The following is a 23,517-nucleotide window of genomic DNA, read 5'->3' on the forward strand; positions in this document are numbered from 1 at the left end:
TTTATGTTGGTGAGTTTACGAGCAAGTCTGGCGCATACATCGTTTCAACATCTAATCGAGAATGCACACATTCACGCATATTTATGGATGTGTGTGTGTGGGTGGGTGTGTGTGCCTACATGCCCCGCGGAGAAATTTTGAGTTCAGCACTTTGATTTTCCTTTTCCAGGTAAGCAGCTGATGAATTTTGGCGAGGATTTGGAATTTTGGTTTTCTAGGAAGTTCGATACTTCGGAAATAATACAAAATTAAACAGATGAATTCCAGTATGCTGAGCACCCAAAAAATTTTTATTGAAAAAAAAGTTTAATTTTATTCAGCAATTTTTTTACCACAAATTGTTCATTTTATACAGTCTCTCCAATATTAAGGTAAATTAGCAAAATAAAGTTTTGAATATAACAACTCAATAATCCAAAATAATTCAAAATAGTAGAAGTGTAACACAAGACTCAACGCCAGGGTGGGCAAGGAAGGAATTTTTAGTCCCACAGTCGGAAAATTCAGCCTGCACAACGAAACATCCGGAAACGAACAGAGGCTGATCGACTTCGCCAGGGCCCGAAGCATGGTAGTCTGCAGCACCAGATTCCAGCATAAAAAGATCCAACAAGCTACCTGGCTGTCCCCTGATCGAAAAACGCGAAACCAGATCGATCATGTTGTGATAGATGGAATACTCGCTTCTAGTGTATTAAATGTGCAGGGTTTGATTGAAAAGTATGGAGCCTTCCCGCGCGGAGCGTCTGCCAAGCGATCAACCGAATTGGCTGGTGGAGGAAAATAATCGTTGGACCTTCCCCTTCCACAAGAAACCGGCCCCAGTTCGCTGGCAACAACGGTGCAGTCAACATCGCTCTGCGCGTGAAAGCTGTTTTAAAAGTGTGTTAGAATTTTGCAGTGACGAAAATGCAGCTGATCATCTTTCTCGTCTCTCGAGGCATCGTTCACAAGGAGTTTGTACCTCCAGGAAGCACTGTAAACGCGGTATTTTACAAAGAAGTGCTCCTTCGGCTGAAAAACCACGTCGCCCGGGTTCGGCCCGACCTCGTCAACAATTGGACCCTTCATCACGACATCTGCATTGGCCAAGATGGGGGTTCCGGTGCTTCCCCACCCTCCCTACAGCCCAGATCTGTCCCCTCCGGACTTCTTCTTGTTCCCGCGCCTGAAATGAAAGCTGAAGGGGAGGCGTTTCGACTCCATCGATGCGATCCAAAAAATTGAACGCGATTTCGGCGGATGAGTTTAAAAAATGCTTCCTGCAGTGAAAGCGGCGGTGTATAGACGCTTAAGGGTCCTATTTTGAAGAATATTAGTTGTATAAGCCAAAAGGTTTACTAAAACTGCTTAATTACTTTTCAATCAAACCCTGTACGTACAATCCGAGGACCCAACATCGACTCCGCAGCATCCTCTGTGCAGCAAAAAACGTACATCTACCTACGCAAAAAATTTTCAACATCGAGAAGCTGCAATCACATCAGACAACCAGCAGATTCGCCACACGACTCTCACTCCTGCTCTCAGAGAGTAGGTACTGCCCAACAAATCGGCATGCACGAGCAATGAAGCAAAATTTCTCGTTATCTACGTACCGCCGACGAAGAAGAAATGAGAGGCCGAAATACTCGAGTGCGAGGAGCTTGAGATGTTAGCCAATAGGAACAACGCCCGAATATTCTACCAGAAAGTTCAGCGGCTTACAGACTGTTTTAAGACCGGGGCGTTTTCCTGTAAGAAAAGAGACGGTGATCTGGTGACTGACATCCAGATCATACTTAAATTATGGAGGAAACACTTCTCGAATCTGTTAAAGAGTGATAGCTGCGCATGTCACAGAGAATGTGAAGATCCCGATACCACAATCGACGACGACGGAATTGAGGTTCCGCTACCCGAGCATGACGAGGCGAGAATAGCGATAACGCGGCTAAAGACAAACAAAGCCCCGAGCGCTGACGGACTGCCGGCTGAGCTGTAGCAACGAGGAGCTGGTAAGGCATCAGCTTTTAAGCAAAATATGGTCGGATAAAAGTCTGCCTGCCGAAGGAATTCAAGTGTGCTCAGCCCAATCCATAAGAAGGATGATCCTGCAATCTGTGCCAATTACCACGCGATTAGTCTTCTAAATATCGCGTATAAGGCCCTAGCGAGCATATTGTGTGAAAGGCTGAAGCCCACCGTCAACCAACTGATTGGACCTTATCAGTGTCGCTTTAGACGTGGAAAGTCTACCATCGACCAAATATTCACAATACGCCAAATCTTGGAAAAGATCCATGAAAGAAGAATCGACACAAACCATCTTTTCGTCGGCTTTAAAGCTGCATTCGAAGAAGTTACAGGGTGACTCGCAGTCGTGTGACTTCTTTAACCTGATGTTGGAGAGCATCGTACGAGCCGCAGAACTTAATCGCTAAGGCACAATTTTAAATAAGAGCGTACAATTGTTGGCGACCTAACCAAACTGGATAAAGAGGTAAAGCGAATGGGTCTGGTGGTGAAGGAGGACAAAACGAAGTACCTCCTGTCATCAAACAAACAGTCGGCGCACTCGCTATTGACAGTAATGATTTTGAGGTTGTAAAAGACTTTGTTTATTTAGGAGATAGCATTAACACCAATAACAATGTCAGTCTTTAAATCCAACGTAGAATCTCACTTGCCAACAAGTGCTACTTTGGACTAAGTAGGCAACTGGGTAGTAAAGTCCTCTCTTGACGAACAAAACTAACACTCTACAAGGCTCTCATCATGCCCGTCCTAACGTATGTCGCAGAAGCGTGGACGATGTAATACCCGCTGGTGGTAGCAGAGGAGCCTCCTTTGCGTAGAAAAAATCGGTTGGAAAAGTATTTGACTTCGCTTGTTGTGTCCAATTGCGCCGGTTAGCATGAGAAAGGGACTCAGCAAAAATGACTTAAGCGGTTATCGCGCTAGTCAAGAAGAAGAAGTACTAAAAGTAGTGTCGTTTTTATTTTTTTTTAAAACTTGCTCCTATGAAAAATTTCCTTCTCAAGAAATACCTTTGAATTTGTTTCCGAAGTGAAATTTTAACGCCCCTTAAAAAGTTAATTTAACGAGAACATTAAAAGCTGATTATGCAGCATTATCATATAAAATTTATAGTTTCTCGTTACATTTACAAAGAATATGTTCTGAATTTTCAGTGTCCATTACACAAATTCGGCAGATGTTGGTCTCAGAAAGACCAATTTTGTTTAAGTGGTATATGCAGCTGCAGTGGCCTGTAAAGTAACCAGTTAAAAGTCTTTAGTCTACTTTAGCGCTGTCTGGCATTAAGAATTGTTTCGGTTGTCACTGACCGATAGAATTTTGCCAGTGCTGAACGAGTTTCTTCTCCTTCCACCTCCTGAGAACTTCGGTAAAGTTGCCCTTTGTAAGTCCACCAATTACAGCCATATTTGCCCTTTTTTAGCTAGATAGTCCGCTATTCTCTCATGTCCCTCGTGTCCAGGAATGCAACCTTATAATACTGTGTTGAAGTTATCTTACATGTGCAGAAGTTTCAGACAGTCATATATCAATTTTGAGGTAGCTATAATTGATAGAAGGGCTTTCAAAGCCGCCTGACTATCTGGAAGTATGTTAATGTGGGCTCCTCTCATTTGTCGCGAGAGACATTCCTTTACACATATCTCGATGGCAGGTATTTCTGCCTGGAAGATTGTTCAGTAAAACCCATTGGGATCGATTTCTTGAATTGAGGTCTATTGATTGCCGCCCTATTCTACCATCTTCTAACATCGAGCCATCAGTGTACTATATCTGGGATCCAAGTTTGAAGGTGGTAGACTCAGGCCGTACGTTGATTAATAAGAGCTTGAAAAATTGCTGAAGCGAATGGGTTTGGGATATAATGTATCAATCCTATAAAGAACAGGAGTATGTCGGGACGTCTTCTAAGATCTTTGGTTGCCCCTTCGTATCCTCACTTTTTGGAGATCGGAGATGGCTTTTAATCTTCAAGCGCTTAAATATGCTTCTTTTCCAGTTAAAATGGGAAGCGGTGGTATGCGTAAGAGCACAGCTAATGCGCCAGTTGGGCATGCTTTTATTTTATTTTATTTTATTTTATTTTATTTTATTTTATTTTATTTTATTTTATTTTATTTTATTTTATTTTATTTTATTTTATTTTATAGTTTCTTGAGATCACTTACTGCTTAACTTGAAAGGACTATGCTATAGAAGCGTAAGTGGCCATTGGTTTAACAACTATAGTGAATATCCGGGGCTGGAAAAAGATAGGGAGTGGGTTTTCCAAAAAGTCTTGTGCAGGCAAATAATGCTCTTATGGCTTTTGCAGTAACATTCTGAAGATGAGTGTTCCAAGTTAGGTCCGTTTTTGTGGAGAGTTGAACAGTCGATTAGTTTAGGACAGGACATCTAATTTTGATGTTTCTTTTCCTTGTGAATGGCACTAGCGCTGTTTATGGTGGGTTAATAGAGAGCCCTTTGTCGTCGCAAAAACTGAGCGCTTGTTGCATGCGATTAGGAATGGTCTCCTAATGCCAGCCTATTGTGTATACTATTAGATCATTAGCATAATCTTGGGTGTGGTATCCTATAATATACAGTTTGTGAAGAATTTAGTACATTACTAATATGCAAAGAAGAGGAGGAAGTACTCCCCTTTGCGGGCAACCTGTTGTGGCCTTGATAGACTTTATTCTTCCTCCGAATTCTGCACTGATTATTCTAGATTCCAGCATCGATACAATACATCTTATGATGGGTTTAGGTACGTCCTTCTGAGATACGGCATTGTCGGCTGCTTCATAGATGGCCTCAATAAAAGCGCAAGGTGCGATTTGTTTTGATTTAGTAGCTTACATAGTTACTAGACTGTATCTTGCAGTCTCGGTAGATTTGCCTTGTTGGTAGGCAAATTGAAGTTGATGAAGTGGGAAACCAAAGTTGTTCTAAAAAACTGTATGCAAGGATGTAGTAGGACACAAAAGATATTTTAGGGTGAAGTGTCGGCCATTGGCACACTACAAACACAAAATTATTATTATTTTTATATAGCCTTTGACACAAGGGAATAATCGTTACGCATGCGAAATTTCTTCAAAATCGTGATGATAGAACTGTAAGCGATGGTTGTGCTAAAACCTTATTTCACTAGTTCAAGTTTTCGGTACAGGGTAAGTTTATGCATACCATTGCATGTATCCCACGACGTGCGTGCGTGACTTCACATAAAAATTCAATCTGTTGGCGCTGCAACATCAGCTAAATCTCATAACGCTAACGAGCCAAATCGCCATAGCGTCGCCTTGGAATATACGCATACGAAATGGGAAAACCGAAATGTAACAGCTGGATTTGGACAGCAACAAGATGTCCTTGTACACGCGCTAAAGGACATCAAACAAGGAGGGATAGGACGCTAAAGAATGCAATATTGCATGTTGATAAGTAGATGCTGAAGTGGTTTTGTGTGTTGCGCTCGTCTCATATGAAGATTCTCCGCATAAACAAGCAATAAACGTGGGTATACCCGCTTTTAGCACACCAACTTATGCAACACTGCTAATGAGTTCATTTTTCGCTACAGTCATAAAAAAAAATGTTCTATGAACCCTTAGCTGGACCACAGAGTAGCTTTTGGTCGCTGGTTGTTCAATGGCGCGACGCTGCTTGCCGCTCCAGTGGCCAAGGTTAATACGTTCAATATTAACCTGCCAACTTAAGCAGCTTTGCGGTCATTGGAGTTCAGCCGAATAAGCAACCGAACTTGATGATGATGACTGGGAGAGGAGAGGGGGCGCGGTTGGATGGCTTGGATGGCTTGGATGGCAGTGTAAATGTATGTACATACACTTGACTGCTTGGCTGCGGTGAAAAATTAGTTCACTTTAATTCCGTTTAAAAGCCGAGACTCGTTGTTGTTCGCACGAATTTTATTTTCAAGTTGTGCCATTGTTGTTGGCTGGATTGAAGTGGCACAAAAACATAATACCAAGTAGCTACTTGTGTGAATGTATGTGTGTTATTTGATATTTACACAGATGAGCAACAAATATTTAACTGGGGTTGCGTGTGCGGTCCAGACTTTTGTACTTACCTTCACTTGTTGATATCGAAATGTAAACCAAGCGGCTGGTGGTAGGAGCCCAATAACGGTGCATGCCAACACCAAAATACTTGTACGCATCGGCCAATTAAGCGCTGCGATGCAAGGCGAACCATCCTCGCAGTAGTCACAGCCCTCAGCGCAGGGTAGACATTCGTACTCATTGATAATGTTGTAGGTGGAGTTTTTGCCCTGTAAAAGATTAAAGTTGAAATTAAAAATTGAAATATTTGAATTGGCTATGGCCAGAAGAAATAAGTTTGTTCTATTTCTGCTACTTTTTCGTAATTCTTTTCAATTTACTAATAGGATTATACTATTTTTTGTATTCCCTTTAAGAACTTACACCAGAAAGTGAAATGGCTGTAATGTTTCTGTTATGGGTGTACAAGAATTTTTGAAGAATTTTCGACAGCAATTTGAAAAATAAACAAGCAAAACAGGCCGATGTAAACAGTGAAGGAAGTTGCTCTCTAATTTATTTTTATACCCTTCTTCATTGCGCTCGGGAGCATACGGCCTCAACAAGACTCCATCGTGCACTGTTAGAAGCTGCTGTTTTTGCATCGTCCCATAGGATGTCGGCATCTGCTAGTTCGCGCAACTTCAACCTTCGTCAAGTGGTCTTTGGCCGACTGCGACCTCTGCTCCCTTACGGGTTCCAATCCAGTGCCATTCTCATGATGCTATCTGGTGTTTTTTTAAGCGTGTGACATTTCCATCGCCACTTTTTGTGTTTGATTCGCCATAGAATGAGCTCCTCGTTCGTTGATCTACACGGCGGGTCGTTGCTGATTGGGTTCGGCCAGAATATTCTGCAGATGATGCGGAGGCATTTGTTGACAAAAGATTGTAGCCTCTTAGTGATGGTGTTGAAGATCAACCCGTCAACCATTAAAGGTCTGGCTTTATTGTAACTGACTCTCATAGTCTTTGACCTACAGTCTGACAGTGCGTGTCAGCGTGACTAGTCTATCTGACTTCGCTTGCATGTCAGTGAGTTTGTGAGAGAGAAGGCGGATATCACAGGCGAAGTACAGGTCCTTAAGATGCTTGGAGAAGCTCCTTACGATGCCTCTTTTGTGCAGGATCAATTAGCTCATAACGTCGTATAGGACGATGTTGAAGAAAAGGAAGAACATGGAACGACCTTGCCCAACGCCTGCGTTAATGCTGTATGGGTCGCTGATATTGCAGTTGTGGAGCACTGCCAGTTCGGAAGTCTCGTAAAGTGCTTTGATGAGACAGAATATCTTAGCGGGAACTCCCTCTCTAGTCAACGCCAGAAATATTGAATCTTATTCGATTGCGTTGATTGATCGTTTGAACTCTCGAAATAGCAACATCGAATTGGAAGGTAATGAAATGCGGTGAGGTAACTCAATAGCGGCTCTGGGTTTGAAACTCCAGGCATATGAGTATCAGATGGTTCAAATGCAAGCATATTTTAAAAACTGTGTCATCAAGTTCTTTGCCTCCACAATCTTGAAATATTCCCATTTATATTTACATCTACGAAGTCAAAGTATCGCTTATTTTCTTTTTTATTTGTAGACTGGGAGTGATTCCCAGTCTTAGGCATTTACTTAGATATTTGCTTGTACCTACTTCCCGTTAAGCAATCGGTTCGGCTGACCTGGTTGACGTGCAGTCATGCATAGGCCGGTTCGGTCCATACTGATGACAGGCGGAGTTCACTAGTTGTGGTCAGTCAGTGTGGAAATAGTCTACTCGCATGGTGCCTGTTTCTATTGCAAATTTAAGGAGATATTTCCAAAACACTGCTAAGATGTCTTCCAATCCCTGCAAAGCAGTAAGTTGATACATTCCAAATATACCTAACAATATTTGGAGAGCCGCTGAGGTAACAGTCATTTGGCCGAAAATGATCTCGAGTCGTCCCAGCTACGTAGAACCGACTACCTTGGAAGCGACATATACTAGCGCATGATTTTCATCGCAGACCAACTGCTCCTCCAAAGATTCCGAAAGTCTGTGAAGTCCAAGAAGGAGAGATATGTTTTCGCTAAACTAGGAAGGTGCGTTGGGTTGAGCTCCATAACATCGTCCTGCCGAAACAGACGTGGCATACTCGTGCAATGCACAACGCAGTCTCAAAACTGATTATCTTATTCAAATTATGTTGAGACATGCATGACCCGCATTCGGAATTCGGAGAACATACGTTCGAATCTCCATGAAATACGAAAATAAAGAAAAAGTTTTTTCTAATAGCGGTCGCCTTTCGGCAGACAAGGACAAATCTCCGAGTGTATTTCTGTCATGAAAAAGCTCCTCGTAAAAAAAAATATCTGCCGTTTGGGGTCGGCTTAAAACTGTGGATCCTGCGGTGATAAGAGTAAAGTAAAGTACCTGCTCTCGACGTACAAAGAGTCCTAGCGTTTGAACAGCACTCACTGTTGGAAACCGCGAAAGGTGTTCCTTGGTCTCAGCAGGCTATTGAGAAGTAGTAGCCCTCTCTCGAAAAAAGACAACAACGCTATACAAAAGCCTAGGGCGGGGATGATGCCCTTGTAAAAGGTGGATAAATTTCAAGGGCCGATGTTGAATATGAACCACACCTAAACGTCAACGCCACCATTGGACTTCTTTCTTTGGGGTTATTTGAAAGAAAAGGTGTACGTCGATAAGCCAGCAACATCAGCAATTCAAGAGCTAAAGGATGAGATAATTCGGCACATTAACGGCTTAGAACCTCAATTATGCCTCAGCGTCATCGAAAATTTGGACCATCGGATGGAGGTGTTCCGCCGAGGCCGTGGCGGCTATTTGGCCAATATTTTGTTCTATACTTAATTAAGCCATACCAATATTATCATAATAAAGAGAAATGACAATAATTTCTTAAAAAAAATGTATTTTATTCAAAATCAACACCGGCCGTTAAAGCTTAACCACCCTTTATATGGCGGATATGCTTGGACGATGATGATAACTGATGACAGAGCACCGGAAGCGTTGAGGAGAAATATTCTCCGAAAATTCTTTGGTCCGTTTTGCGTAGACGAGAATGAGTTCTCTAGCTGATGGAGCAGCAAGCTGTATGAGCTATGCTGAGATGTGGACATAATGAAGCGTATTACTATACAGCGGCTGCGCTGGCTTCGCTAAGTCTCGAGTATGAACGAAAGCGCTGCACGGTGGTTCTTCGAGAGGGAACCCAGTGGTAGACGACGAGGAAGAGGAGGACAAATCCTCCGTTGGGGAGATCAAGTGAGGCATAACTTGGCAGCACTCGGTGTGATCAACTGGCGCAGGAAGCAGCGAACCGAGCCAGAGGGTGCAATGTTTTAGATTCGGCCAAAACTTACATACAACCGAAGTGCCATCTAGTGTAATGTAATGTAATGTATGAACCAGACAGCTGTATACAAAATACTTTTTTTATTTGGAAAAAAAGTTATTCAAAAACCAAATCGGATGATTCTGTGACAAAAGTCGATTGAATATTTTCTTGACTTCTGTTCTACTCCTATAAGGAAGAGATCAAATGTCTTGAATGTACGGGCTACATTTCTCTCATTTGGGCTCCGGGGCATAGCAACACAGAGCGAAATGAAATTGTGGAGGAGCTAAACAGGAAATGGTCGACAAAACCGGTTTCAGTTGTCCCCATCTCAGACAAGCTCAAGTGTTCTCTTGACCGTTCTTAAAGGAAAACTGCACAATTCGTTTCTTAAAAAGGCGCAAGACAGATCAAGTTCTCTCTTATTGGCCTCAGTACGACAGAAGTAGGACGCTTAAAGTGCTAGGGATCGCACGCATTTCAATTTCCAAACTCATTGCGGTAGTCACCGGTCACTGGGTGATCGGAACTAATGCGGAGAAGCTTCGACTTCCGTACAGCCCCTATTGCGGAAGTTGTAGGGTTCCGACAAAGAAAGACACTGTTCAATACTTTCTTTGAAAATGTTCGGGTCTAGCGGTTGTGCGTTTGAGATTCATTAGCTCTCCAGCTTAGATCCCGTTTCTCTCCTCGAGTACATCAACAGCGCCAAATAGCTGTAGATGGTTTTTTTCCTTAAGTTTTTGAACTTTTTTGCAGGTAGTGGTCTACATTACGGTACCAAAACAGCGATCTAGTGCTAGTTGTAGTATGCCCGTAGTACTCTTGCCATCTAATCTGCCTACATACCTATAGGCTTTTGTGTGGCTAAGTTGCATATAACAACCAGTTGCGAACCAATCAATTTCTGTACCAGACCAGCAAGTGCGTCAGCTTTTTCATTGTTCTTGGTCTATCTCTCATGGCACTCGCAAAAGTGTAAGTGGGTGTTAGGGTATTTGGGTATTTCTAAGTCTTTAAATGTATTTGTATCCCCTCACGCGCAATATTCGAGTTTATCCATTCAGCCGTGCAGGCTTTGATAGCTGCTTGGCTATCCGGTCGGATGAACATTTGCAACAGATATGGCCAACGCTTCTGACTGAAATACAGTAGTGATACAAAACTTTTATTATTTTTTATTTTGAAATTCTTTTCTGTTGCTAAATTTTTTCGTTGACGGTGCTCTAGGCTTTTGTTTTCATATAAAAAAGTTGGACCTGCGCTTTGTATGCATGAAAATGCGTGACAACTCTGCGAATAAAAATCATCAAAAATCAACGGTATTTTGTAGCCATTTGAAACTTGCACTTTGTTGTACTAAAATTTGATGACCTACAAAATTGCGTACCCAGTAGAATTGTAGAAATTCTAATAAAAAAGTTGAACGTTTTGATGAAATTTTGAAAAATTCTATGCAAAGTTTGAAATTTAGTGTTATTTTGTTTTGTTGTAGTATGAATTATATTTTTATAAGAAAAAATAAGAAATGCTGTATTTATAGTTACGCAACAGGTGTAGGGATACACATTAAAGGTTGCTAGGACAAGAACAAAACAAAAAAAAAAAACACAATGCAGGTTTAAGAAAAGAAGTTAAGAGTTAAGTTAAGTGCGCTTAAGCAGAGGCAGTGGAGTAGATGTATGTATGTATGTGCATATGCATTGATAATGGAAACACCTTTTTCACTAAAAATAAGTTGAATCAAATCTATTTGACTTATTATGTACATAACTAATAGATAACTATTGCACTCACCAACATTAGCTTCTCGTACTCCTCCTCCAGCAAACTGCCATTGAAGAACTTTTGAGTGGAGATGGTATCGGGAAAGTAGTAGCCTTTCCGGCAAACGCATTTATAGGAGCCACGACGAAATCCCAAACCTTTTAGAGCTTCACACTGTAAAAGAAAAGAAATTATTTTTATTATTTATTATTTTTTTTATATTATTTATTTTTTAGTTAGGATGCTTACAGAAGATTTCATGACCGCGATGCGTCATGCGTTCATAAAATCGACGACCTAAGATGCTTAATGGGTAAAAAGTGTGGCCTAGTTTTTTATCTTTCAATGTTATTTCCCTCAAGTGAAACACACTTTTCACACCCTTTTACCAATGAAAAAATATTTTTCAGATTTCTCTTAGAGTTAGCTGCCTTCTCTCACAGTTGCCTTAGTCTTCCTCTCTTATTTATTCAGCCGCCTTGATCTCTCTGTAGTTGAAAAATATTTGCCTCACTAACGCCTCTTTTAAAGTTGAAAAAAAAATAAAGGAGTTACTAGAATGCTGCTCCGAGGAGACATATTCTTCTTTACACCTAGCTCACCTGGCTAAGCAGGAGAATTATCATCGCAAAGGCCGCTCATTGTTCCCTTAAGCAAGCAGTCAATTTAAAAACAAAAAGCCTCGCTGTCTCATTAAGCCCGAATAAAAAAAGCTCAGCAAGTTTGGTGAGCTTGGCTTCATATGGCGCTCACAACATATACTCGCATTTAGAAATACCAAATTTCGTAAAAAAAGGTGCACATTCTGGTCGAATACCAATAAAAACACTTTGCAAAGCAGAAACCCATTGTGAAGAAAATTATCAAATGGTAATGGAGCCGGCCAGAACGGCAGTTGAATGGAACATGCAGTGTAGCCGCCGCAAGGGAAATCCATCTATCAAGGATGCTTGAGGGGGAGATGGAAAAGATGAATAAAACAAGGCGTGAAGTTAAATTACTGGCGCAAAATCGGGACTAGTGCCAACAATTTTGTGAGGCCCTGCATTGCAATATAGGAATAAAAGGACCAATAAATAAATTGGGTTGGGAAAGAAGTTCGTAGCATTTTTACCCAAGACTTATTTAAACAAAAAACAATAATTATATCAATAAGTTGATCAATTATATATTCACCGTCGCTCTTTAAAATCTTTTCCCACCTCTCCACCAATTTGTTAAAGGCGTTCCGCTAAAAATCGGCTGGTCTGATGTCAAAGAAGTTGTTAAGCCAGTTTTTAAGGACCTCGATGTTATCCACACTTGACACAATTATGACCACTAATAACAAACAATGGATCTCTGACACCACTTGGGACATCATTCAGCGCAGAAATGAACTTAAAAGGCAACTTATCAGCGATGCTCCTTTCGGCCAGCCTAATGAGAGGTGGCGAAGCAACTAAAGAAATCGACCAGAAACGATAAGGAAAGTTCGTTGAAGACCTTGCTAGAGATGACGAAGCGGCAGCAGGAGTAAATAACAAGAGACAGCTTTACTGCATAGTTGCCCGCCTTACCACCCAGCGGAGTGAACGCAATCAGCCGATCAGAGATTAGAATGGTGCTTTGCTGACAATGATGACCAGATCCGCAGATGGAAGGAACACTTTGAAGCAACTAGCAACATTGCGCCTGGCAGTATACCTAGCTTTGAAGTGGGCAGCACAACGACCAGCAATAAAATAATAACATCCTGCCACAGCCTAGCGAAGATTAAGGATGCAATTAAGAAGCTGAAGCTCAACAACGCTGCGGGCGTAGATGGCATACAACCTGAACTAAATACCAGCGATCCATTCCCTACCAACGCAGGCGTAAGGCAAGGTTGTCCACTGTCGCCCCTTCTCTTCACCATCAGCCTTGATGACGTCATGAGCCAACTGACCCTGCACAAAAAAGCCATCGTGTGGAGTTTCACCAGTCACCTTGAGAACCTGCACTTCGCAGATGACATCTGTCTCCTCTCACAAACTCACTGACATGCAAGTGAAGGCAGATAGACTAGTCGCGCTGGCACGCACTGTCGGACTGGAGCTCAAAATCGCCAAGACCAAGACTATGAGAGTTAACCACTAACGCAAGACAGATATTGGTTGAGGGATGCGCGGTAGAATTCGTCGAAAGCTTATGCTACCTCGGCTGCATCATCACGGCAGATGGTGGAGCAGATGAAGATGTCAACTGCAGGCTAAACAAAACTAGGGCGCCATTCTGGCGAAAGCATCCAGCAAGGCGGAGTTCGCAAATCTCCAAATCAAACACAGAAAGTGGCGATGGATAGATCACATATTGAGAACACTACCTGATAGCATCACGAAAATGGCATTGAACTGGAACCCGCAAATGAGCAGAGGTCGGGGTCGGTCAAAAACACTTGGAGAAGGTCGATGCTGCGCGAACTGGCAGATGCCGACATCTCATGGGAGGAAATACCCTGCATATGGTTTGACAGCAGTAAAAAGATGGTAATCGGTCAGTACAAGGTCCGGAGAATACAACGGATGCTGAAAGACCTCCCATTCGAGCTCTTGGTGTACGGCTTTGACGACTTGTGCAACATGGGGCCTGGCGTTGTCGTGAAAGAGTATAATTTGACCATGTCAATCAGGTATTTTCAGTCGAATAGCCTCACTCATGCGGTGCAACTGGGAAATGTAGAGCTCCACGTTGCCCGTGGCATTCTTTTCGAGCATTTCTCAGTATACCATGCCCTTCCAGTCCCACCATACACATATCATGATCTTCTTTGGATGAAGATCCGTATTGACTCTCGACTTTGGCGTGTCTCCTGGGGCCACCAGGCCAAATGTTGAACAAGTCATCAAAGTCGCACTCCAAGACCTCGAATGAGTGGATCTTTAGCATCCGCGGTATTCTCCGAACCTTGTATTACCACATTTTCCGTCTCCTGTTAAACTATATGGAGAGAGTTACCTTCAATAAAAACTGGTTTAACAGTTTCTTTGACACCAGACCAGACGATTTTTGGCGGAGCGGCATCAACAAATTGGCCGAGAGGTTGGAAGAGGTTAATTGATTAACTTATTGATAGAATTATTGTTTTTTGTTTAAATAAAAGGCTTGGGTAAAAACACTACTAAGTTATTCCCCGAGTCAATGTTTAATTGAAATGTGTAAGAGAGTAAGAAGAGTGTAAAAGAATGTGAGTATGAGCGTGTATGTGAGTGTATGTGTGTATCTAAAATAGTTAAAGATGTATTTGCTACCTACCATAGTTGTGCGTTGTTTACATTTATCGGTCCCAGCGAAGATGTTCAGCGGTTGGTTGCTGCCCGGCGAATTTCGTTGCGGGCACTGATCGATATCGACACGCCTCAAATCAATATCAATGCCCGATGTGCCTCTATTGTTGTTGTACACACGTTTTTCAACACAAATGCCCATCATTGTTTACCAGTCGTTCGTTTGTTTGTTTATTCGTTCATTGTTTTGTGTCAGCAAATTTCGAATTATTTTTATTTTTATCGTTCGCCATTTCATTTGGTTCATACGTTTGTTTATTCGAGTATTTTCCAATTTTCCCGTAAAATTCCGTGGATTAATAAACATTGGCAGCAGTTGTTGGTGGTGATATGAAACAGGATATGAAAAAAGAAAGAAAATCAAATACTCTTTGATTAGATTTTGATGAAAAAAATGTATTTTAATTGAAAAGTAATTCGAGTACCATAAGTGAGGGTGGTCAGTTCTATAGAAACGTTGGGGAAAACACGCAGAACAGTTACGAATGTATGCGCGAATTTAGGCATCCATACAGTGAGAAAATAAATTGCATGTAAATATGTCCATATGTATGTGTACGCACTGTAGCGCTTTAAAGGCAGCAGCGGAATATACTCCCGAACTGATGAATTCAGCCACATTATGTTGTGGTAAAATGTCAAAAAAATTGATTTAATTTTTTTGGTGCTGCTTCATATATAATGTGTTTTTTGTATTTCTTTATTTTACTTTTTTGTTTATTTTTTGTGTATTTTTTTGCTTACCAATTCTTATGCATATTTTAGAAGCGTTTTACAATTGCACCCATTTCATATTATTATTATTATTATCGACTCCGCACTGCGTCCAAAAGAGATCTTTTGTGGAGAGCCTGCTGAGGTACCCAATATTTTAAGGCTTTTTGAAAATTTGAGCACACTCTGGGGTTTATTGTTCCTTTATTTATATGGAGGTACGGCAATACCGTTTTCTGCTTGAGCAGGACAATTAGAAAGAGTTCAAAAACAACACTTCCCACATATGATGTTTACTTAGCTCATCAAATGTTGGCACTTTTGTAACATTTATAAAAAGCATTTACCATTGATGGTATTTATTCCAACAGATTATGACAATGGCAGAAGATTATATATGCTATTTAACAGAAGTCCAACATTTGTAAGCAAATGTTGAAATTTGGAAAATTGTAGAAATGCAGCATTGACGTTGCTCATACGACGTGGCTTCCAAGTAATATAATATAATATAAGGTGCGTTTGATAATCATAAGACACCCCTAATTTTTCATAGTATCAGATCAGTCCATAAGTTCTTGCGTAATTTGCCCATAATTTCACTTGTGTACAATTTTTGCATACAAAAATTATTCGCGGAATATAACGGAACTATTTACATTTCCTTTGATATTCTGTGCATTCAAAAAGTGATTTTAATCATGGAAAGAAGCACGTGTTGCTTAAAAATAAAATGGAATCTCCGAACGCGTATTACAGGCATATTTTGTATTTTTTTATAAAAGTGGTAAAAATGCAACAACTGCTGCTGCAGAAATAAACACTGTTCACGGAGAGGATACCGTGAGTGCAAGGACTGCGCAAAAGTGGTTTTCAAAACGGTAACTGCGACGTGGAGGATGCCCCGCGCGCTGGTCGTCCTGAAGTCTTTAACTCCGACGCCTTGCTCGAACTCGTGTAAGCTGAACCAAATTTGAAAGTCGATATGATAGCTCAGAGGTTAAATTCATCACATGGAATAGTTCACAGGCAACTGGTTGAGTTGGGAAAGGTGTTAAAGCTGGGAAAATGGGTTCCGCATAGACTTTCCGTCGCCAACCTTCAGCAGAGAGTGAATGTGTGTTCTCAGCTGCTGCAATGGCTTGAAAATGAAAGTTTTTTGAACCGTATCGTTACTGGTGATGAAAAATGGGTCCTCTACAATAATCTTGTTCGCAAACGCCAATGGTTAGATAAAGATGAAACACCAGAACCGACCCCTAGAGATGATCTTCACCCCAAGAAGATTCTCCTGTCTATTTGGTGTGATATGGCCGGTATTGTTTATTATGAACTTCTGGAACCAAACCAGACGATAACTGCTGATTATTATTCCCATCAGCTATCAAACCTGAATGAGGCACTTAACAAAAATCGACCATCTTTAGTAAATAGACGCAAAGTTTTGTTTCACCACGACAACGCAAGACCTCATGCCGCAAGGCAAACATTAGGCAAGCTGAACGAGCTCGGATGGGCGCTAATGCCGCATCCACCATACTCTCCGGATATTGCACCTTGTGATTGTCACCTTTTCCGTGGACTTCAATCCCATATGAGTAACAAGAACTACTCCTCAAAAGAAGCTATAAAAAGGGATATCGAACTACAACTGAGAACGGCGATTTTGGGCTGTCCTTGGCGACACCTTGGTCGGATTTGATTTGGCCTCTTTGGATTAGAAAGAAAACAGTCGAAAACTTTTCATACAAACGCTTAATGGTGTTCTTAGAAGGCGCACTTTTCACTTTATTTAATTTTTTATACGCACGTTGAGTTTTCACAGTTGACTTCTTTTGTTGATTGTAAATTTCAACAATTCGGGAGCGCTCGCGTAGCGTGTACCATAGTAAAAATCTGCTTGGACGCTGCTGACGCTTCGAACGCGGTATGTCATTAAGCGATTTGACGTCTCTGTCAAAAGATACAGGGTTGCCAGAGCGATCCGTCGAATGTTGGCAACCCTGTACATATGTGGTTTAAGAAGTATATGTTTCCTATAAGCTTCCAAAAAACTTCTACGCTTAACGATTTTGTTCTCATTTGGGTATGATATTTGATATGAGCAGACAAGTGTTAAGAATAAGTTTACGATGCCTTTCAAAAATCTATCCTGCGCAATTTTTTGAAATAGAAAAAAGGTATTGTGTTTTCACAGTGCCTTGCTTTTTATCCATATTTTATTAGTTTGAGCAACAATTTAAGATTTTTATTAGAGTTTCTTGGAAAATATTTGGTATCCGTTCTATAGCCTATTAACATTTTTTTATGTAAGAACGTGCAACTTGGATTTGCTTAAATATCGAGCGGATTTTTAATGATTTTTTTAATATTGTAATTTTTTTACAATTTTTTTTTTAGAAATTCTAATTAAAAAGCTTTTTCTGTTTCCATAATTTTTTATATAATAATTAATTAAAATTAGTACCAATAAAAAAATGTAGTGTATATTTTGAGTATAAAATTGGAAACAGAGTATTTATTTATAATCTTTATATTACGTAAGTATATGTATCCGGAAAAATTGTGCTGAAGTGTCTTAATTACACTTATCGTTACTCATTATTGAAATTTTCCAAATTTATGTATTAAATTAATATTTTCCAGTCTTTGTGTGACACAAGAATAATTGAAATCCAAATGGGTAGTTAGGAGTGTCCCAATTTCAAAGCCCCACCATAGAGCGCGAGTGAGGAATCCGTTCTGTCGATGCAGAGAAAGTAAACCTTTATTCAGTAAAGTAAACATTTTTCACTTTATCAGCGACGGACGAAGTTCCAAGTAGACACAATTTCCTCCAAAAAACAACTCATCTAATAAATGATATTTGCGTTTTAAGTAATTTGCCTACTTTAAATAAACTAGTCGCAAGATCAAATAAACAGAAACAAAACGTAAATATGCAAAATGGTAATGTAGTAATGCACAAAATCTTTCTCAATTCCACCACTTCATCATCAACATGACCCAAGAACCTTAGCAAGTCATTACATAAATTCCGTCGTATATCTTTTATGGGCGCGTAATCTTTTGAAGGAAACATAAATCCAATCGCAATCGCAATCGTCTACTTTTCAGCTCAAATTTGTTGGTCGGTAATGCTTTTGTGCCTAATATATGAAAATTTCTGGTTTTGGGTTACTGATTTTCCGCTTTAACTGCATTTTCCGCAACGCAATGGTAAATTTACTTGCCACGCAAAGCCTTTTCCACCGAACAACAAAATAAGGGCATAAATCAATAAGAAAAAAAATGCAACGTCCGTCAGAAAATAATACAAATTCGAACCCTTTTCAGCTTTTAGTGACGTGCATATGAATATGTTCACATATTTGGATTGGGATGAAGCTGGGTAGGCTTTATGCGCGCCGCAGTAGAGAGTATCTAAAAGAGATATTTCACGTTAGACAGGCCAATGAAAGGTTAAAAGAAAAAGAAAAATACTAAAAAAAAACACAAACTATGCCAATATCAACAAGCAGGACAGCGTCAAAGAAAATGTGGCAAGGTGCAAACGAACGGTTAAAGTGAGAAAAGGCACGACAAGGAAAAAAATTAAAAAAGGCCAAAAAATAAAAAAGAAAAAGGAAAATAAAAGCAAAGGAAAATAGAAGCAACGTGAATAAAAATAAATAAAAATAAATAAAAATAAAACACACAGCGCACAAAAGCAAAACAAAAACAAAACATAAATATAAAAATGATTGCATGAATCAAGGAATGCAAACAAAGGCAGGCAACAACAATGCCAAAGTGAAACAAGCCAATGGATTTGTCATTTTTGCACGCTTCCAGTTACAGGCACACACACACACACACACACACACACACACGCGCGCATACATGCTAGCGTATCTACGTGAGAAAGTACACATCAGAAGCAAAACACACGAGCGCATATGCAAGCCACTTTCAGATTCCTGTTGCGTATACGACACGTATTACACCAGATAAACATGAGAGTACAAGTGACAAGTATGTAACGCTGCTATTTATGTATGAAGGACGAGTTAAATAAAAAGTTTGTAGACTTTAAATGCATTTTTAATTTCCAATGTTACACTGTTTATTGCAACAACACCAAATACGCTTTTTAAACAAAACTTCGCTTTAGTTGTAAATTTTAGGAAATAATATTGAAGAACAGCTGATAGCCGCCGTTGCTAGCGTAGCATTTCTTTATGTTTATTTAACAATTTTATTGTTATTTAAGCTTTAAAAAATATGTAAAAAAAAAATAAATAATATTGAAGTAAAAGATTTGTTAAAAATAATATTCCGACTTCAAAGCAACTTACGGCGCACCGATATTGGACAAAAATGGCACACTACAAGCATGCAAAGGGGAAACAGCTATCAATATGGAAGACGTACTTTCAAAACAACGCTGAATACTTTACTTGATGAGAGCTCAGAAAGTTGCGAAATAAGATCGAAAAGTTATTTAACTGTTCTGCTGGTCAGAGATAACTGCGGCAATCAAAATGATGAAAGATGGCAAGGCTAGTAGCAACTACAGTACCCCTGCTGAGTTTTTTCAAGGTTGATATCGAGGCTGTGGAGTCCGTGCAAATCGTGCGTCCACTCCAGCAAATTTGGAGAAATGAAGATAGATACTCAGTCATTGGAGGGAAATTATTATTATTAAGATACCAGAAAAGGGCGATCGTAAATAGTGTGAGAACTGGCAGGGAACATCTATTCCTCCAGCTATTACAAAAATATTCTGTGAAATTATCTTAAAATGAATATCTGCTCCACAAGATAAGCTTACTAAGGGGTCCCGGTGGTCTAAAGGTCGAAAATTTAGGGTATTTTCAGGATTTTTTTTTACAATAAAAAAATGAAAAACGATATTTGAATTTTTCAGATTTTTTATTATACTTCTTTTACATTTTTTTTTTCCTTGTTCACTCCTCTCGGGAGTATATGGCCTCGACAAGACTCTTCCACGGTTCTGTGTGGTTGTTTTTGCACCGTCCCATGAGATGTTGCCATCGCCCTTCTCCAAGTGTTTTTTGGTCGACCGCGACATCTGCTCACTTGCGGGTTCCAGTTCAGTGCCATCCTCGTGATGCTATCTGGTGGTTTTCTCAACGTGTGACCTATCCATTGCCACTTTTTGCGGTTGATTTGCCTAAGAATGGGTTCCTTGTTCATTAATCTCCACAGTACGTCGTTACTGACGGTGTTTGGCCAGAATATTCTTCGCTTATTCAGAGAAAACCCTTGTACTGACTTGAGCCGTCCTGTTACTAGCTTCGTTGCAGATTTTTTCCTCGTCCCAATCCTGGCCACTGGAAATATTGCCTTGGCATGACACTCGATCTCCAATTTGTTAATATAGAGATCTGTATGAACTTCAGCGAAATAGGTTTTTAATTGCTCAAAAATGCTACTCTGTCCCTTGAGAGATTGTCTCCAGAGGCCAACCTTCTTTAACCTGATTGCAATTTGAGTAGCGATGAAAATAACGCGAAAATCGATGGGAAGTTAATGTAAAACGATGATACTTAGGGCAGCACTGCGATAAGTTCTAGGTGCTCCGGTGATGCCGATACAAGCTGACTTTTACACCCTCCGCAGTTCAGTGACACTATAGCCCATACGAAAAGCTTCCGACCAAGCCAAGAATCCGTACGTTAAAATTAGCAGAATTAAAGGTCATTCTTATAGGGCAAAAGTCTGGCTGCCAATCCATGGTTTGACTTCTCTTGTAGTATGAGTGGGTTACCCTGTTGAAATTTGTATAAAAGTGGACTGAAGGCATTAGTAAAGTGTGGCGAAGTTCTTTAAAGGGCACTTTTGTAGCACTTGCCGCTCGGTTTTCATGGGTAAAAATTTAAAGTGGCAAGTTCCATAGTATGAAATGGCTCGCGAGATCATTACACCACCTTCGTAGTCGCCCCAAATGATGTTCGCATATAGTGAACAAAATTATTATAGCGTATGCGCCCTCTAAGTTAAATATTCTTCTAGACCGATAGTCTTAGCTGCTATTGCCCTTCGCAATGTAATAAAAAGTGGTTAAGTTTTAAAGGCCGGTGTTGATTTTGAATAAAATACAATTTTTTTTAAGAATTTATTGTCATTTCTCTTTATTATGATAAAATTGGTATGGCTCAATTACGTATAGAACAAAATATTGGCCAAATAGCCGACGCGGCTTAGGCGGCTCACCTCCATCCGATTGTCCAAATTTTCGATGACGCTGAGGCATAATTGAGGTTCTATGCCGTTAATGTGCCAAATTATCTCATCTTTTAGCTCTTGAATTGTTGCTGGCTTATCGACGTACACCTTTTCTTTCAAATAACCGCAAAGAAAGAAGTCCAACGGTGCCGTTGACGTTTAGGTGTGGTTCATATTCAACATCGGCCCTTGAAATTTAACCACCCTTTATTAATTACAAATATTCGTAGTTAAATTTCTAATAAATAAGTAAATAAACAAAAATTATTTTTCATCATCTGAGAAGCTCGACATCATCTATCCTTCCACGTCATACGCTCGTGATATTTTTGCCTCGAAAAACACATATAATTGCCTGGCTACACTGCTACCTCATCACTTTCAACATAATTTTTTCGACAACTTTCCAAATGAGCTCGTCTTACAAAAATGAACAAAGCATGCTGCACTAATTTTATGGTAGTTTAATTTCTCATAGTTTTATGCACATCCGCACGTGTAGAAGAATTAAAATATTTGCTAATGCGATGCACTTCTCAACTGACTTCACCCAAATATTTTGAAAACAAAAAGAAAAAATTCGAAACTCATGGGTAATGTAAATTAAAATATCAGTAAAATATTAAAAAAAAAGAAACTTTCATTTATGATATGAACAAAATACTTGCATATACATACACACATATACACAACACATTTCACATCTTCAGATTCTGAACAACGTTTTCATGTCAGATAAAACACCCTGCAGATTTACCACATATGAGCGAGGCTGATAAGGTATTTTATGAGTGAAAACTACAGTATCGTTTTTAATTAAATTTTTTATTTTCTTTTCAAGGTAATAGCCCTCAACTGAAACGCACATTTCACATCATACGCGTAGTGGTCGCCGAATGAGTTGGCGCGTGGCTTTTGTAGTGCTCTGGGCATGAAGCACCAAGAAAAATAAAAAAAGCCAGCTGCCGCTCCCAGGCGCTGTAAAACTGTAGGCTACTCCATTTGTGGAAAGACATCAGAACATATACCGCAAATGGGATAAGGAGCTGGACCTTCGCATCGAGTAAAAGGGTGTAAGCGCCAATTATATGCGTCTGAAAATTATTCTTCAGATTTCTCTGCAAAATAGATTTTTATGGCCGCTTTCATCCCACTGTTGCCGGAAAATCTCTATTGAGTTTTTTTTTTATTCGAAAAAGAGAAACAGTCACTAAGAGCTAGACCTACCTGTAAGGTGGGCGTCTGAGTTCAATAAATCACTGGAGTTCTTGCAGAAACAGCACTTCGTACGCCAACTTGTTAAGCCTGTTATATACGAGTGCCTCACGCCACGCACCTAACCCAGTAAGTTAACGTTGAATGAAATGCCTTTAGGCAAGTAATCAATCAGAAAAATTCCTCATTACGCCAGAAAATAGTAGCCATAATCGCCGACGCCGACTATTCCACTTTGAATGCTTTAGTGACCTGTCACCAATTTTTATTCGCAAGAAGCGTAGTTGCTTGAAATTCGGTCATAATGACGCACGTCAGTGTAATTAATAGTCACAATGTTGCTGCAAATTTCATAGAAATCACTTTAGAATAATTAAAAAAACTTTGCAATTTTCAAATCGTCGGTGCTTGTCGAGCGCTGTGAGAATTCGTGGTGCCTAACGTGCCCTAGTTCAAGTAGAATATTCCTCTTGTTAAATATCGCGAATTAAATTTTTATTGGCGCAGAAGCTTGGACGATGACACATCCGATGAGGGGTCTCTTGGAGTGTTTGAGAGAAATATTTTCCGGAAGATTTTTGGACCTTTGCACGTTAGCAACGGCGAGTGTCGTAGGCGATGGAACGATGAACTGTACGAGCTTTACGACAACACAGACATAGCGCAGCGATTAAAATCTAGCGCCTACGTTGGCTGAGTCATGTCGTCCAAATGGTTTTGAAAGTATCCGATGCGGTACCAGCTGGTGGCAGCAGAAGAAAAGGAGGACCTCCGATGCGTTGAAAATGTCAGGTGGAGAAAGACCTGGCTTCACTTGGTGTGTCCAACTGGCGCCGGTTAGCACGATCAAAATAGCTTAAGGGGTCCCACTG

The 23,517-nt window shown here is 40.2% G+C and overlaps 1 protein-coding gene across 1 annotated transcript in view; it reads right to left on the minus strand.

Annotated features, from left to right (window-relative positions):
• The window catches only part of LOC129243565 (uncharacterized), a 262,008-nt gene that overhangs the window by 56,902 nt on the left and 181,589 nt on the right, over positions 1 to 23,517 (minus strand). The window contains exons 4-6 of the mRNA XM_054880668.1: positions 14,454 to 14,586; positions 11,211 to 11,354; positions 6,098 to 6,298 (exon numbers count right to left, since the gene is read on the minus strand). Coding sequence (XP_054736643.1) covers positions 6,098 to 6,298; positions 11,211 to 11,354; positions 14,454 to 14,586 — 478 coding nt within the window. The remainder of the gene's footprint in view (positions 1 to 6,097; positions 6,299 to 11,210; positions 11,355 to 14,453; positions 14,587 to 23,517) is intronic.

Source organism: Anastrepha obliqua, chromosome 4 (assembly GCF_027943255.1).
Source record: "Anastrepha obliqua isolate idAnaObli1 chromosome 4, idAnaObli1_1.0, whole genome shotgun sequence".
Lineage (NCBI taxonomy): Eukaryota > Metazoa > Arthropoda > Insecta > Diptera > Tephritidae > Anastrepha > Anastrepha obliqua.